General features: G+C 37.6%; 1 protein-coding gene across 1 annotated transcript; it reads right to left on the bottom strand.

The window, feature by feature from the left end:
* Positions 1 to 235: 235 nt before the first annotated feature.
* LOC128127712 (uncharacterized) lies at positions 236 to 817 on the bottom strand. The gene has a single exon (XM_052766390.1). It carries the CDS (start codon positions 815 to 817, stop codon positions 236 to 238), a length of 582 nt encoding a protein of 193 aa, XP_052622350.1.
* Positions 818 to 16755: the final 15938 nt, after the last annotated feature.

Raw genomic sequence — 16755 nt, 5'->3', positions numbered from 1 at the left:
TGGATTTTGGGAGATTACCAACATAAGGCTTTGCTGGTAATGGGTTAGCAGAGACTATTGTAGATTCGGTAGCAGCATTGACAGTAAGTAACTGTTGTTTCCTTGAGGATTCTTGTGAGGACTCGTCTTTCCTCTTGTTCCAACCTTGCTTCCTATTGTTGTTTCCCTTTTGTTGATCTTGTACAACAATTATTGAGTTCTGATAGTTTCCGTGGTCAATAATAGATTGTGCTAGTTATTTGGCACTATCAAAAGTATCAGGCCTTGATGCTAACACGCTTGACTGACTTTGAGGCGACAGTCCCCAAATATATCTTACTATTTTCTTGCTCTCAGGAGAAACCATATCTGGGCAAAGAATTGTCAGGTCGCATAATCTGTTAGTATAGGTTGATATATCAGAACTAACCATTTCCAGACTCCAGAGTTCCTGCTCGAGTTTTTGAATTTCCACTCGTGGACAGTACTCCCTCATCAGCATTATTTTTAAGGTCTCCCAGCTTATCGAATTTGCCACTTTTAGAGTCAGTGCCTTAACATGGCCATTCCACCATGTTAAAGCTTTTTCTAAAAAGGTACAAGTAGCAAACTTGACCTTGTTGTTCTCTAGGCAGGCGCAGATCTCAAAGACTGCTTCTGTCTTTTCTATCCATTGTCTTAATATCATAACCCCTCCAGTTCCATTAAAATTCAGGGGTTTGGCGTTCATAAAATCTTTATAGGTGCACTCTCGTGAGTACCCTTGACTCTCGCCATGGTTCGAAGGAAATGACCCAATTCCTGAACAAGTAGCGCTAGAAGTATTGATCTGCGTCATGGTAGCCGCTACAGTCGCCGTGACTGCTGCTTGGAACATAGCAGCATTAAACTGAGGAGGTGGTGGTGGGGGTGGTATCAGTGCTTCAGCACCATTGTTACGTCTTGGATTTCTCTGGGAGGCATCTTCCAACTATATGTTGAAAATAATCAGAAAATGATAAGAATCCAATAGTACAGAAAATGAATGTGTCCTATGAACTAAATTGCCATAGTTCAACAAAAAGAGATAGTATGAATGGTATAGGGTTCTAATGATAGAAAAATGAAAGTATTTGGACAAGGATTGTCGGGAACCAATCCAACTGTCAATGACATTGATATTCAAGATATAATTATAAAGACTTTAAGCCTACCATAGAAGGTGAGTAGTGTATTCAACAACTCACTAGGTCGTATTGGGCTCTTAATTATTAATGGGACGCGTATGGTTTTCTGCCACCTCGCATGACTCGCGGGTGGTATCCTCTGTTCTTTGTCCTATTCCTGACGAAAGCAATCTGATTTACACTTATGTCCCTTTGGTGTCCTCTGGCATCCCTCTAGCTTCGTACTCTTTGTCTGATCCCTTCTTGAAGTTCACTCTGTTGACTATTTAAGTGAGGGGGTGTCTCTAGTCAAGTTTTCTGTGCGAGAATGGGAATGTCTAGAGAATCTATGAGAATACTAAATCTATTTCTACTACTAATTTTTAACTTGAGATCCTTATTGAATCTTTCTATAATCACATAGGGTATACAAATTATATATATCTTGGATCTAATAGTCATTCGAATATGTGATACTACTCCAAATCCACATCCAAACAAAGAAATGGAAGTGAAGTGAAACCACTCATTCTAAGTCTATGAGATCTTTATTATATATAACTCTAGGATGTATACACTTCGCCATTATAGACTAATCAGTAAGGGTCTTTTAACTCTCATATAATTATTTACAGTTATTGAAGATACTCCTATAGTATCTCTGTCTGGGGTTTGGTTCTTAGGTTTCTTGTTACCGTACACTTTTAGTATTGCTATTGGATAGTATCTCAAAATACTCAGATAGTATTTTACTTTATGTTTTGTTCTAAAGACTCCTTTGGACCTAGTATTTGGTAAGTTTTAGGTTTGTCGCAACACCACTATCATCCCTGAACACACGTTCACCATATCTCAAATAAATATAGTTGATCAGGCTATAATCATTTCAGATATGATTACATAACTGCCCAGTTTTGACTGTTGTGCCCAACAATTAAATACTTTTGTTATGTTTTAGTATGATACTGTTCTATAGTAAGTATGTAGGTACATAGATATGTATACTTTTAGTAAAATACTTTAGTACTTAAAGGTATAAACTCTTTGTCAGAGTATTTTAATCCCATTGTATTTATAGTCTGTATATCTTTTATGGGTTGATATACTCAATTCACTATAAACAATGCTCTGATACCAATCTGTCACACCCCAAAACCGAGAACGACAGAAACATTCTGGATCGGAGGATGTCATGTAAAGTATCACAAAAATGCAAAGTAGTAAACAAGCAACAACATCATCCATTGCATTAATAGTATAATTTTAAATACAAGTGTGTTCTTTCATAGAATAAAACAATATAATGAATATTCAAAATAAAAGACGAGTATTGACAGCTCCGTCTTCACAAAACTTGGTCATCGTATGTGTCTATTGGTGACCCGAGAATACAAGTTATTTTGAAAGCGAGTATCAGCATAAAGCTGGTGAATTCATCAGTATTTAATGTCATTATTTGTAAGTAAAACTTGTAATAAAAGACTTGCAATTGTTTTGATGAAAAGTTTGTATAAGTATGAAAACCCTAGAAAATCTCATATTTCCTACAAGTATAAAAAGTAGTCTTCTACCAAGACCCGAATAAAAGTAAGTAAATAGTCTTCTCACGAGACCCGCTGTAAGTAAGTAAATAGTCTTCTCACGAGACCTGCTGTAAGTAAGTAAGTAGTCTTCTCACGAGACGCGTTGTAAGTAAGTAGTCTTCTCATGAGACCTGCTGTAAGTAAGTAATAATGTGATTGATAGTCCCCATACTAAAAGTTCTCCTTAGAATAGATTATGGGAAACTAAAGGTGACTTCTACAACGAATCGCTAGGTCGAAATCCACATTTATGTTACGTAATCATATACATACACAAAACTATACCTATAATAGCTTACTAGAAATATATGAACGTATACCTTTGCTACCCAAAGGTATTAAACTGACTGATTAGAACCTTTATATCTACATTTGTATACATAATATATAACTAAGATTTAGACAACCTACGGACAACTAACCGATACCTTAAGTACACATCCAAACAGGGAAAAGGAAATAAGTCGAGTTAGCAGTTCTAAGTCCTTCAAACATTATTTATATAACTATACATATCAAGACATGCATTTAACAATTGTACTAGGAATAATAAATAGTATCTCCTAACTATACCTATTATAGTTACTAGTAATGTATGTGAATAACCGAAAGTATGCCTTTGCTACCCAAAGGTACTGAATTAAATGATAGAAATTTTATGTCTATATATGTATACATAATATATAACTAATATTTAGATGACATTCGGACAAATAACTGATATCCTAAGGCCACATCTAAACGAGGAAAAGGAAATAAGGCGAGTTAGCAGTTCTAAGTCTTTCAAACATTATTCATATAGCTATACATATCAAGACATGCAATTGACAATATAAGATTATAAAAGAAGTTTTGGTAAAACCTTTGAAAAGTTTAATAAATAAGAATTTATGACTTGATGTCAGTTTATAAAATGATTTGAAAGTAGTTTGTTTGATAAAAACATTTTAAAGTATAAGAAAACCTTTGTTTGTAACACAATTGCAACAGAGTTTGAAAGGAAACATACAGTATGTAAGACAGTTTAATAAAAAGTTTTATCATGTAAAAACGTTTTGGGAAAGTCATTTGGAAGTAGTATACTGAGTAAACAGCTAAAAGTGTAGTAAATCCATTTGTATGCTAGTTATTAATCACATGTGATTGATATAATATCTAGCATGGTTCAACTAGTATTCCCCCCATAAAAGCATGTATAAACATTTAAAAGGTTAATTAAGGGTATGAACTCAACTGTTGTGAGTGGATCGTACGGAAGTGTTGGACATGGTGCTACGTGTCAAATGGAGACTTGAACACACACAATGGTCCTAGTTAACATATAATGAAACACATATGTATCTAATTAGTCATTTAACAACTAATTAACCAAGTTAAGACACCCTAGGACGTGGAAACACTTTAATTCAATTGCTATAGATACCGAAGGGTTGCATCTAAGGGTTGTATGGCATGACATTGGAGTTTATGGCCCAAGAACCACTCCTTATGGAGTTTACGGCCCATGGTTGTTTCCCCATGCGTTTATGGCTGTAAACTCATGGTACTAAGTGCCATTTGGTGTTTTGAGGTCTTATAAGTCATGATTGAGCATCCAATGATCAAGTCCAAGCCTTAGGAAAGCATTAGGAGCACAATATCACTACTTTGTAGACTTTACGGCCTAAGGACCATATACTTATATGTTTATGGTCGTAAACTCGTACGGGGACATGTTTTGATTGTTGTTTAAGGTCTTAAACACTTCTAGGACAGATCAAGGCTATCATCCAAGGCTTAGGAAGGGACTAGGGTCCATTTAACCTTATTTAGAAGGGTTTATGACCCAAGAACATCCCTTGGCCGTAAACTCCTTTGATCTTATGTTTCTTGGTGATTTTCAAGTGTAAACAAGTTTATATTAAGCACACAAGAAGCTAGGGCAAGTGCACTTACAAGAAAGAAGCTTGATTGGGTGTTTACGGTCCAAGAACACTAGTGTGTGTTCTTGGTGTTTTGAAGAATGCTTGATTATCTATCAAATGAAGAGATTTCATGGATGAAATCATTCACAAACACTAGATAATGAAGTAAATCAACTAATCAAGGAAGGAAAACTTACGAAGTTTGAAGATCTAGTGATGATACTTGAGAGGATTTTTGAGTTTAAGGCTTGAAAATGGTGAATAATGACAAAAATGGATAAGTGTCACTTATATAGTCTTTGGGGTTTACGGCCCCAATACAATTTGGGCCGTAAACTCCCTTTTTTATAGTTTTGGAAACTAAATTTTGCACACATTACCCTATAGTATCCTCTCTCCAGTTATCTCTTGCAGTACTAGGCTTTAGAACACTCAAACTGACTCCAAAACTGCAAAATTTAGCAATTGAAAGATTGATTTTGATTGAATGCATGGATTGTTATAAGATCGAAATTTCGAGTTGTCACATCATCCCCCCGTTAGAGGGAATTTCGTCCCGAAATTCAGATTCGAAAGTGAATACTTCTGAATCATGAAAAGAATAGGTACTTTAGTTCCATCTGCATATCCTGTCCTGATCGATGGGAAGTTCTAAGTTTGGCTTCTAAGTTTATTTGTATGGTAGCACAATCACTCGTTGTCTGGAGACAGTCTCCGTCCTGAAATTCATATTTAGAGCTCATACATGGTTTATCAATCAGAGTCTCGGGTATACGATTCCTATATAATTAAGATTTAAAAGGTAGTCGAATAAATGATTCTTATTTAAGCTCACATCCAAACAAGGAAAAGAAGTTAAAGTGGAATCATCAATTCTAAACCTGTAGAACCGTCATTATATACCACCCTTGTGTATACATTCTTCAGTGATAGATCAACCATAAGGGTCTTTGGTTTGAACATGACGTTATCTACAAGTGGTACTCCGAGGAGGTTTGCTAAAGTTTCTTCAGGAAGGCTACGAATCATAAGGTACTCTCCGCATGAGCACCTCAGAGTTCTGGAACGACGGCTTCACTAGAAAGACATTTGCGGAGAAAGAGATTTACGCAAAAAAACTGGTATCTTGAGGATTGAATTGAGCCAAATCAAATGACGACGTCGAACTACTCGAAATTACAGGCGTTAGACTGGATCAAAAGGCGTTACAAAACAATATGGTGCAATCTATGAAAGAGTTTTCAATACTTTAGTTTTAGTTATGCTATTACAACTGTGAATAAAGTATACTGCAAAAAGCCAGTACAGGCAGCACGAGAGTCCCTAACACTGATGGGATCTCGCAAAAGATAAGACTCTAGTTGCACTAGTTTTTAAAAGTTTAGGAGTCTAACATATACGCCACTAAACGAAATAGATTTTTAACGTGAGTCCAGAGTAGTCTCTCCTGCGGCGGTGATCGTTAGCATCCTTCCGTCTGGTCCAGCACTCGATGTTCTTGGGCAGTTTCTTTTGTAGTTACCCACCTTGCCACAACCGTAGCAAGCCTGGATCACACCAGCGTTGGGTACTTGGTTGATCGGCCTCGCTGGAGTCTTGCAGTAACGGATGGTGTGTCCCTTTTTGTTGTAGTTTAAGCACTGCATTTCCCGACAATGTCCATGATGGTGATAGTTGCAATTGTTGCAATTTGGGAGATTACCAGCATAAGGCTTTGCTGGTAATGGGTTAGCAGAGACTATTGTAGGTACGGTAGCAGCATTGACAGTAAGTAGCTGTTGTTTCCTTGAGGATTCTTGTGAGGACTCGTCTTTCCTCTTGTTCCAACCTTGCATCCTATTGTTGTTTCCCTTTTGTTGATCTTGTACAACAATTCTTGAGTTCTGATAGTTTCCGTGGTTAATAATAGATTGTGCTAGTTCTTTGGCACTATCATAAGTATCAGGCCTTTATGTTAACACGCTTGATTGAATTTGAGGCAACAGTGCCCAAATATATATTTCTATTTTCTTTCTCTCAGGAGCAACCATATATGGGCAAAGAATTTCCAGGTCGTAGAATCTGTTGGTATAGGTTGATATATCAGAACTAACTATTTCCAGATTCCAGAGTTCCTGCTCGAGTTTTGAATTTCCCCTCGTGGACAATACTCTCTCATCAGCATTATTTTTAAGTTCTCCCAGCTTATCGAATTTGCCACTTTTAGAGTCAGTGCCTTAACATGGCCATTCCACCATGTTAAAGCTTTTTCTGAAAAGGTACAAGTAGCAAACTTGACCTTGTTGTTCTCTAGGCAGGCGCAGATCTCAAAGACTGCTTCTGTCTTTTCTATCCATTGTCTTAATATCATAACCCCTCCAGTTCCATTAAAATTTAGGGGTTTGGCGTTCATAAAATCTTTATAGGTGCACTCTCGTGAGTACCCATGACTCTCGCCATGGTTCGAAGGAAATGGCCCAATTCCCAAACCAGTAGCGCCAGAAGTACTGCCATGCGTCATGGCAGCCGCTACAGCTGTCGTGACTGCCGCTTGGAACATAGCAGCATCAAACTGAGGAGGTGGTGGTGGGGGTGGTATCGGTGCTTCAGTACCATTGTTACGTCTTCGATTTCTTCTAGGAGGCATCTTTCAACTATAAGTTGAAAATAATCAGAAAATGATAAGAATCCAATAGTATAGAAAATGAATGTGTCCTATGAACTAAATCGCCATAGTTCAACAACAAGAGATAGTATGAATGGTATAGGGTTCTAATGATAGAAGAATGAAAGTATTTGGACAAGGATTGTCGGGAACCAATCCAACTGTCAATGACATTGATATTCAAGATATAATTATAAAGACTTTAAGCCTACCACAGAAGTTGAGTAGTGTATTCACCAACTCACTAGGTCGTATTGGGCTCTTAATTATTAATGCAACACGTATGGTTTTCTACCACATCGCATGACTCGCGGGTGGTATCCTCTGTTCTCTATCCTATTCCTGACGAAAGCAAACTGATATCCACTTATGTCCTTTTGGTGTCCTCTGGCATCCCTTTAGCTTTGTACTCTTTGTCTGATCCCTTCTCGAAGTTCTCTCTATTGACTATTTTAGTGAGGTGGTGTCTCTAGTCAAGTTTTCTGCCACCTCACATGACTCGCGGGTGGTATCCTCTGTTCTTTGTCCTATTCCTGACGAAAGCAATCTGATTTACACTTATGTCCCTTTGGTGTCCTCTGGCATCCCTCTAGCTTCGTACTCTTTGTCTGATCCCTTCTTGAAGTTCACTATGTTGACTATTTAAGTGAGGGGGTGTCTCTAGTCAAGTTTTCTGTGCAAGAATGGGAATGTCTAGAGAATCTATGAGAATACTAAATCTATTTCTACTACTAATTTTTAACTTGAGATCCTTATTGAATCTTTCTATAATCACATAGGGTATACAAATTATATATATCTCGGATCTAATAGTCATTCAAATTTGTGATACTAATCCAAATTCACATCCAAACAAAGAAACAGAAGTGAAGCGAAACCATGCATTCTGAGTCTATGAGATCTTTATTATATATAACTCTAGGATGTATACACTTTGCCATTATAGACTAATCAGTAAGGGTCTTTTAACTCTCATATAATTATTTACAATTATTGAAGATACTCCTATAGTATCTCTGTCTAGGGTTTGGTTCTTAGGTTTCTTGTTACTGTACACTTTTAGTATTATTACTGGATAGTATCTCAAAATACTCAGATAGTATTTTACTTTATGTTTTGTTCTAAAGACTCCTTTGGACCTAGTATTTGGTAAGTTTTAGGTTTGTCGCAACACCACTATCATCCCTGAACACACGTTCACCATATCTAAAATAAATATAGTTGATCGGGCTATAATCATTTCAGATATGATTACATAACTGCCCAGATTTGACTGTTGTGCCCAACAATTAAATACTTCTGTTATGTTTTAGTATGATACTGTTCTATAGTAAGTTTGTAGGTACGTAGATATGTATACTTTTAGTTAAGCATTTTAGTACTTAAAGGTATAAACTCTTGGTCAGAGTATTTTAATCCCATTGTATTTATAGTTTCTATATCTTTTATGGGTTGATATACTCAATTCACTATAAACAATTCTCTGATACCAATTTGTCACACCCCAAAATCGAGAACGGCGGAAACGTTCTGGGGCGGAGGACGTCATGTAAAGTATCACAACAATGCAAAGTAGTAAACAAGCAACAACATCATCCATTGCATTAATAGTATAATTATAAATACAAGTGTGTTCTTTCATAGAGTAAAACAATATAATGAATATTCAAAATAAAAGACGAGTCTTAACTGCTCCGTCTTCACAAAACCTGGTCATCGTACCTGTCTATTGGTGACCTGAGAATACAAGTTATTTTGAAAGCGAGTTTCAGCATAAAGCTGGTGAATTCATAAGTATTTAATGTCATTATTTGTAAGTAAAACTTGTAATAAAAGACTTGAAATTGTTTTGAGGAAAAGTTTGTATAAGTATGAAAACCCTAGAAAATCCCATATTTCCTGCTAGTATAAAAAGTAGTCTTCTACCAAGACCCGAATAAAAGTAAATAAATAGTCTTCTCAAGAGACCCGCTGTAAGTAAGTAATAATGTGATTGATAGTCCCCATACTAAAAGTTCTCCTTAGAAGAGATTCTAAGAAACTAAAGGTGACTTCCACAACGAATCACTAGGTCGAAATCCACATTTATGTTACGTAATCATATATATATACCCAAAAATATACCTATAATAGCTTACTAGAAATATATGAACGTATACCTTTGCTACCCAAAGGTATTAAACTAACTGATTAGAACCTTTATATCTACATTTTTATACATAATATATAAGTAAGATTTAGACGACCTTCGGACAACTAACCGATACCTTAAGTACACATCCGAACGGGGAAAAGGAAATAAGGCGAGTTAGCAGTTCTAAGTCCTTCAAACATTATTTATATAACAATACATATCAAGACATGCATTTAATAATTGTACTAGGAATAGTAAATAGTATCTCCTAACTATAGCTATCATAGTTACTAGTAATGTATGTGAATAACCAAAAGTATGCCTTTTCTACCCAAAGGTACTGAATTAACTGATAGAACTTTTATGTCTATATATGTGTACATAATATATAACTAATATTTAGACGAGATTCGCACAAATAACCGATACCCTAAGGCCACATCGAAACAAGGAAAAGGAAATAAGGCGAGTTAGCAGTTCTAAGTCCTTCAAACATTATTTATATAACTATACATATCAAGACATGCAATTGACAATATAAGAGTATAAAAGAAGTTTTGGTAAAACCTTTGAAAGTTTAATAAATAAGGATTTATGACTTGATGTCAGTTTATAAAATGATTTGAAAGCAGTTTGTTTGATAAAAACATTTTAAAGTATAAGAAAACCTTTGTTTGTAACACAATTGTAACAGAGTTTGAAAGGAAACATACAGTATGTAAGACAGTGTGATAAAGAGTTTTGTCATGTAAAAACCTTTTGGGAAAGTCATTTGGAAGTAGTATACTGAGTAAACAGCTAAAAGTGTAGTAAATCCATTTGTATGCTAGTTATTAATCACATGTGATTGATATAATAACTAGCATGGTTCAGCTTGTATTCCCCCCATAAAAGCATGTATAAACATTTAAAATGTTAATTAAGGGGTATGAACTCACCTGTTGTGAGTGGATCGTACGGAAGTGTTGGGCAAGGTGCTAGGAGTCAAGTGGAGACTTGAACACACAAAATGGTCCTAGTTAACATATAATGAAACACATATGTATCTAATTAGTCATTTAACAACTATTTAACCAAGTTAAGACACCCTAGGACGTAGAAACACTTTGATTCAAGAGATATAGGTACCGAAGGCTTGCATCTAAGGGTTGTATGGTATGGCATTGGAGTTTATGGCCCAAGAACCCCTCCTTATGGAGTTTATGGACCATGGTCATTTCCCCATGAGTTTATGTCCGTACACTCATGGTCCTAAGTGCCATTTGGTGTTTTGAGGTCTTATAAGTCATGACTGAGCATCCAATGATCAAGTCCAAGACTTAGGAGCACAATATCACTACTTTGTAGAGTTTACGGCCTAAGGACCATATCCTTATGGGTTTACGGCCGTAAAGTATTATGGGGACATGTTTGTATTGTTTTTTAAGGTCTTAAACACTTTTAGGAATGATCAAGGCTAGCATCCAAGGCTTAGGAAGGGACTAGGGCCCATTTAACCCTATTAAGAAGGGTTTACGGCCCAAGGACATCCCTTGGCCGTAAAATCCTTTGATCTTATGTTTCTTGGTGATTTTCAAGTGTAAATAAGTTCATATTAATCACACAAGAAGCTAGGGCAAGTGCACATACAAGATAGAAGCTTGATTGGGTGTTTACGGTCCAAGAACACTAGTGTGTGTTCTTGGTGTTTTGAAGAATGCTTTATTATCTATCGAATGAAGAGATTTCATGGATGAAATCATTCACAAACACTAGATAATGAAGTAAATCAACTAATCAAGGAAGTAAAACTTACTAGTTTGAAGATCTAGTGATGATACTTGAGAGGATTTTTGAGTTGAAGGCTTGAAAATGGTGAATAATGACAAAAATGGCTAAGTGCCACTTATATAGTCTTTGGGGTTTACGGCCCCAATACCATTTGGGCCGTAAACTCCCTTTTTTTTGGAGTTTTGGAACCTAAATGTTGCACACATTACCCTATAGTATCATCTCTCCGGTTATCTCTTGTAGTACTAGGCTTTAGAATACTCAAAGTGACTCAAAAACTGCTAAATTTAGCAATTAAAAGATTGACTTTGATTGAATGCAGGGATTGTTATAAGATAGAAATTTCGAGTTGTCACATCATCCCCCCGTTACAGGGAATTTCGTCTCGAAATTCAGATTTGAAAGTGAATACTTTTGAATCATGAAAAGAATAGGTACTTCTGGTCCATCTGCATATCCTGTCCTGATCGATGGGAAGTTCTAAGTTTGGCCTCTAAGTTTATTTGTATGGTAGCACAATCAATCGTTGTCTGGAGACAGTCTCCGTCCTAAAATTCATATTTAGAACTCATACATGGTTCATCAATCACCGTCTCAGGTATACGAGTCATAGATAATTAAGATTGAAAAGGTAGTCGAATAAATGATTCTTCTTTAAGCTCACATCCAAACAAGGAAAAGAAGTTAAAGTGGAATCATGAATTCTAAACCTATAGAACCTTGATTATAGACCACCCTTGTGTATACATTCTTCAGCGATAGATCAACCGTAAGGGTCTTTGGTTTGAACTTGACGTATTGTACAAGTGGTACTCCGGGGAGGTTTGCTGAGGTTTCTTCGGGAAGGCTATGAATCATAAGGTACTCTGCGCATGAGCACCTCGGAGTTCTGGAACGACGGCTTCGCTAGAAAGACGTTTGCGGAGAAAGAGATTTACGCACGAAACCGGTATCGTGAGGATTGAATTGAGCCAAGTCAAATGAAGACGTCGAACTACTCGAAATTACAGGCGTTAGACTGGATCAAAAAGGGTTACAAAACAATATGGTGCAATCTATGAAAGAGTTTTCAGTACTTTAGTTTCAGCTATGCTATTACAGCTGTGAATAAAGTATACTGCAAAAAGCCAGTACAGGCAGCACGAGACTCCCTAACACTGAAGGGATCTCGCAAAAGATAAGACTCTAGTTGCACTAGTTTTTAAAAGTTTAGGAGTCTAACATATACGCCACTAAACGAAATAGATTTTTAACGTGAGTCCAGAGTAGTCTCTCCTGCGGTGGTGATATTGAGCATCCTTCCGTCTGGGCCAGCATTCGCTGTTCCAGGGCAGTTTCTTTTGTAGTGACCCATCTTGCCACAATCGTAGCAAGCCTGGCTCACACTAGCGTTGGGTACTTGGTTGATCGGCCTAGCTGGAGTCTTGTAGTAACGGATGGTGTGTCCCTTTTTGTTGCAGTTTAAGCACTGCATTTCCCGACAAGGTCGATGATGGTGATAGTTGCATTTATTTCACTTTAGGAGATTACCAGCATAAGGCTTTACTGGTAATGGGTTAGCAGAGACTAGTGTAGCTACGGTTGCAGCATTGACAGTAAGTAGCTGTTGTTTCCTTGAGGATTCTTGTGAGGACTCGTCTTTACTCTTGTTCTAACCTTGCTTCCTGTTGTTGTTTCCCTTTTGTTGATCTTGTACAGCAATTTTTGAGTTCTGATAGTTTCCATGGTCAATAATAGGTGATATCACATAAAATTACACTTTGTACCTTACCAAGTCGTTAGTGGAGCGTGCGTGGTTAACCGACACACTAACAAGGACTAGTAAGTGTGGCAAAGGGTAACTTGAATTTGTTATATATCGGTGGAGCGTGTGTGGTTAACCGGCACATCGATTAGGTAATATAGTTGCGGGTACCAAGTCAATTTGTATGGTTATTCACACCTTGTTTGTGATCCTCGGCATCCTAGTTACAAACTTGAGAGGGCACAATCAAGATTCAAAATCTCATTGAAAAGTTCAATGTATCTCAAAAAGATCTAGGAGTTTCGAATCCAATAAAACCTAATAATAAAATATTTCATTCTTATGGTGGAAATTGGTAAATCGTTATTTACCTACCTTCAAATATTTTATAGTGTGGATTACGACATCCCTCTTCCAACTATAAATAGTTTGTTGGATCGAAGCCTTAATATTTCGTTTGGGTGACTTATTAATGATTCTTCATCTAATTAAACTTGTCCTTCTTCATTTTAGATGTCTTCTAATACTACTACTGGCTCAAACGCTATAGGCGCCTTTTCCCTCATGAACTTGTGTGGGAAAGTAACTTTTGATGGGTCTAACTTCAATGAATGGATTAGAAACATCAGGATGATTACCCGCTATGAGAAAAAGGAATTTGTCCTTGATAAGGAGCTTAGGGTTATCAATGAGTCCACTGCTACTCCTGAGGAGCTTGCGGAGTACACTGCACATGTGAGGGATGCTACCAAAGTGTCCCGCATCATGTTGGCTACCATGACTCCCGAACTCCAGAAATCCTATGAAGATTTCTACCCCTATGAGATGCACCTGGATCTGATGGATAGGTACCATCAGAGCGCGCGTCAAGAGAGGTATGAAATCATATCCTCCATGATAACGGCCAGGATGAAGGATGGTGAACCCATCACCGGTCACTTGCAGAAAATGCAAAGGTTCGTGGACCGGTTATTGAAGCTGAATGTAGACTTCCCTGAGGATTTGGCTATTGATATCATTCTCCATTCCTTACCTCCTAGTTATGATCAGTTTTTTATGACTTATCATACGAACAAGGAGGAAGTTACACTTAGCAAACTTCAAGGACTTTTAAGGAGCGCTGAAAGTGGCCTTAAATGTAAGTCGGCTGTTACTTCTACTCCTACTCCTACAACAACCCTTGTTCTTGCAATTGGGTAGGGAAAGGGTAAGAATAGGAAAAACCTTTCGAAGGGTACCAAGGGTAAGCCCCTTGATGGTTCCTCTTCAAGTGGGACAAAGAAAGGTCCCATTACTCCTTCCTCAACCCCAAAGGAAGCACAATGCTTCTATTGCCAGGAAAAGGGGCACTGGAAGCGAAGCTGCCCCAAATACTTGCAAGATGTAAAGGATGGGAAAGTTAAACCCACCCATGTAGGCATTTTCTACAATATTGTCTAATAACTCATCTAATGCTAATTCTTGGGTGCTTAATACAGGTTGTGGTATTCACATTTGTACTGATTTGCAGGGCCTAAGAAGAAGTGAGCAAGTGGAGCACGGGAAGATAAACTTAGTCATGGGCAACAGGAAAGCATCACCTATCACCAAGATAGGAGTTTATTCTTTATTACTTAATAATGGGTTAATGTTAGATTTGAATAAATGTTGTTACTCGCCTGAAATGGCGAGAAATATTATTTCCTTTCATGGCTTGTACAAACAAGGGTTTACATTTTCATTTGATAATAATAATGGCGCTATTAATGTTTATTACAATGATGTATTTTACTTTAAACCATTACCTTGTGATGGTGTATATGAAGCTGTGAATGTTGTAGACAATCTAGGAAATAATGTGTTATATATTGATTCTTCAAATAGCTTGGATAAAGCATCCTTGTGGCATTGTCGTCTTGGACATGTCAACAAGAAGCGCATAGGCCAACTCCAAAAGGCTGGAGTTTTGGAATCATTTGACCTAAAGTCGGATGATAGTTGCGAGTCTTGTTTACTTGGAAAAACGACAAAGCCACCCTTCAATGGTACTTGTGAGAGGGGTGAGGGTTTGTTGGACCTCATACACACAGATGTTTATGGACCCTTCAAATCAGCCACAAGGGATGCTAATCGTTATCATTTGACTTTTACTGATGATTATAGTAGATATGGATATGTCTATTTAATCAAGCATAAGTGAGAGACTTTCGAAAGGTTTAAAGAGTTTAAACAGGAAGTCAACAATCAATTGGGCAGGAACATTAAGATGCTTCGATCCGATCGTGGTGGTGAGTATCTTAGTACATAGTTCCTCGACTATCTCATGGAATGTGGGATCATCTCACAATTGACATCTCCCAGGACACCACAGTTGAATGGTGTGGCTGAGAGGCGTAATCAAACCTTGTTGGATATGTTTCGTTCCATGATGAGTCAAGCTTCGTTACCAATCTCATTCTGGGGGTATGCCTTAGAGACTTTCGCCCATATCCTCAATCTAGTCCCTACTAAAAAGGTTGCCAAAACACCTCACGAGATGTGGACTGGGAAAGTTCCTAATCTAGACCATATCAAGATTTGGGGTTGTGAAGATTTTGTGAGGCGCGAGTCTCATGACAAGCTTGAACCTCGAAGTGAGAGGTGTATTTTCATCGGCTATCCACAAAGATCCTTTGTTTACCTATTCTACAGACCCAGTGATAATGTGGTCTTTGTAGCAAGAAGAGGAGTCTTTCGTGAGAGAGAATTTATAAGCCAAAGGGACAGTTGGAGGCAAATTGACCTTGAAGAGCTTCAAGAGTCAAGTGGTGAAGGAACCTCAAATACTACCGACCAACTTGAGGAGGAAACTCCTGTTGAGCCGATAGATGATTCCGTACCACCGAGGCGTTCCACTAGAGTTAGGAACACACTTGAATTTTGTTATGGTTATCACATCACCACTGAAGGTGATACATTTATTAATGATACTACACTAATAGATTTGGATGAAGCTAATAATTACAGGGAAGCCATGGCAGGCCCGGAGTCTGCTAAATGGAAGGAGGCTATGGACAGCGAGATTCAGTCCATGTATGACAATCAAGTGTGGGACTTGGTTGACAATGTACCAGGTCGTAAGACAGTTGGGTGAAAATGGATCTTCAAAAAGAAGACTGACATGGATGGGAAGGTACACACCTATAAAGCAAGACTGGTGGAAAAGGGTTTTACTCAAACTCCGGGAGTTGCCTATGATGAGACCTTTTCACCAGTAGCATAGATTAAGTCTATTAGAGTTTTGCTGGCCATAACTGCATTTCATGATTATGAAATATGGAAAATTGATGTTAAAACCGCTTTCCTTAATGGAAAGTTGGCTGAGGATGTTACATGGCTCAGCTAGAGGGTTTTTTCGATGCAAAGTACCCTAATAGGGTGTGTAAGCTTGAGAAATCAATTTATGGATTAAAACAAGCATCTCGTAGATGGAATCTTTGCTTCGATGAGAAAGTCAAAGAGTTTGGATTTTCGAGGAGCGAAGATGAGTCATGTGTGTATGTTAGGGATAGTGGAAGTATAGTCAGCTTTCTGGTGTTGTATGTGGATGACATACTACTCATAGGAAATGAAATCCCAACTTTGCAGGAGGTTAAGGCCTGGCTTGGGAAGTGTTTCGCTATGAAGGATCTTGGAGAAGTTGCCTATATCCTAGGGATAAGGATAATGAGAGACAGGAGTAAGAGACTAATTGGACTTAGTCAAAGTACCTACTTGGATAAGGTGCTAAAGAGGTTCAGCATGCAAGAATCCAAGAAAGGGGAATTACCAATCCAGAGTAATGCCAAGCTGAGTAAGACTCAGAGTCCGAGTACAGAGGCTGAGATAGCTGAG

Source organism: Lactuca sativa, chromosome 8, assembly GCF_002870075.4.
Source record: "Lactuca sativa cultivar Salinas chromosome 8, Lsat_Salinas_v11, whole genome shotgun sequence".
In the NCBI taxonomy this organism is placed as follows: Eukaryota; Viridiplantae; Streptophyta; class Magnoliopsida; order Asterales; family Asteraceae; genus Lactuca; species Lactuca sativa.
Note: the sequence above shows the minus strand (reverse complement) of the source record. Positions and strands in the feature narration are given on the sequence as shown.

Coding starts and splice junctions, on each gene's coding strand:
- LOC128127712 (XM_052766390.1), bottom strand. CDS start 817: ATGACGCAGATCAATACTTCTAGCGCTACTTGTTCAGGAATTGGGTCA.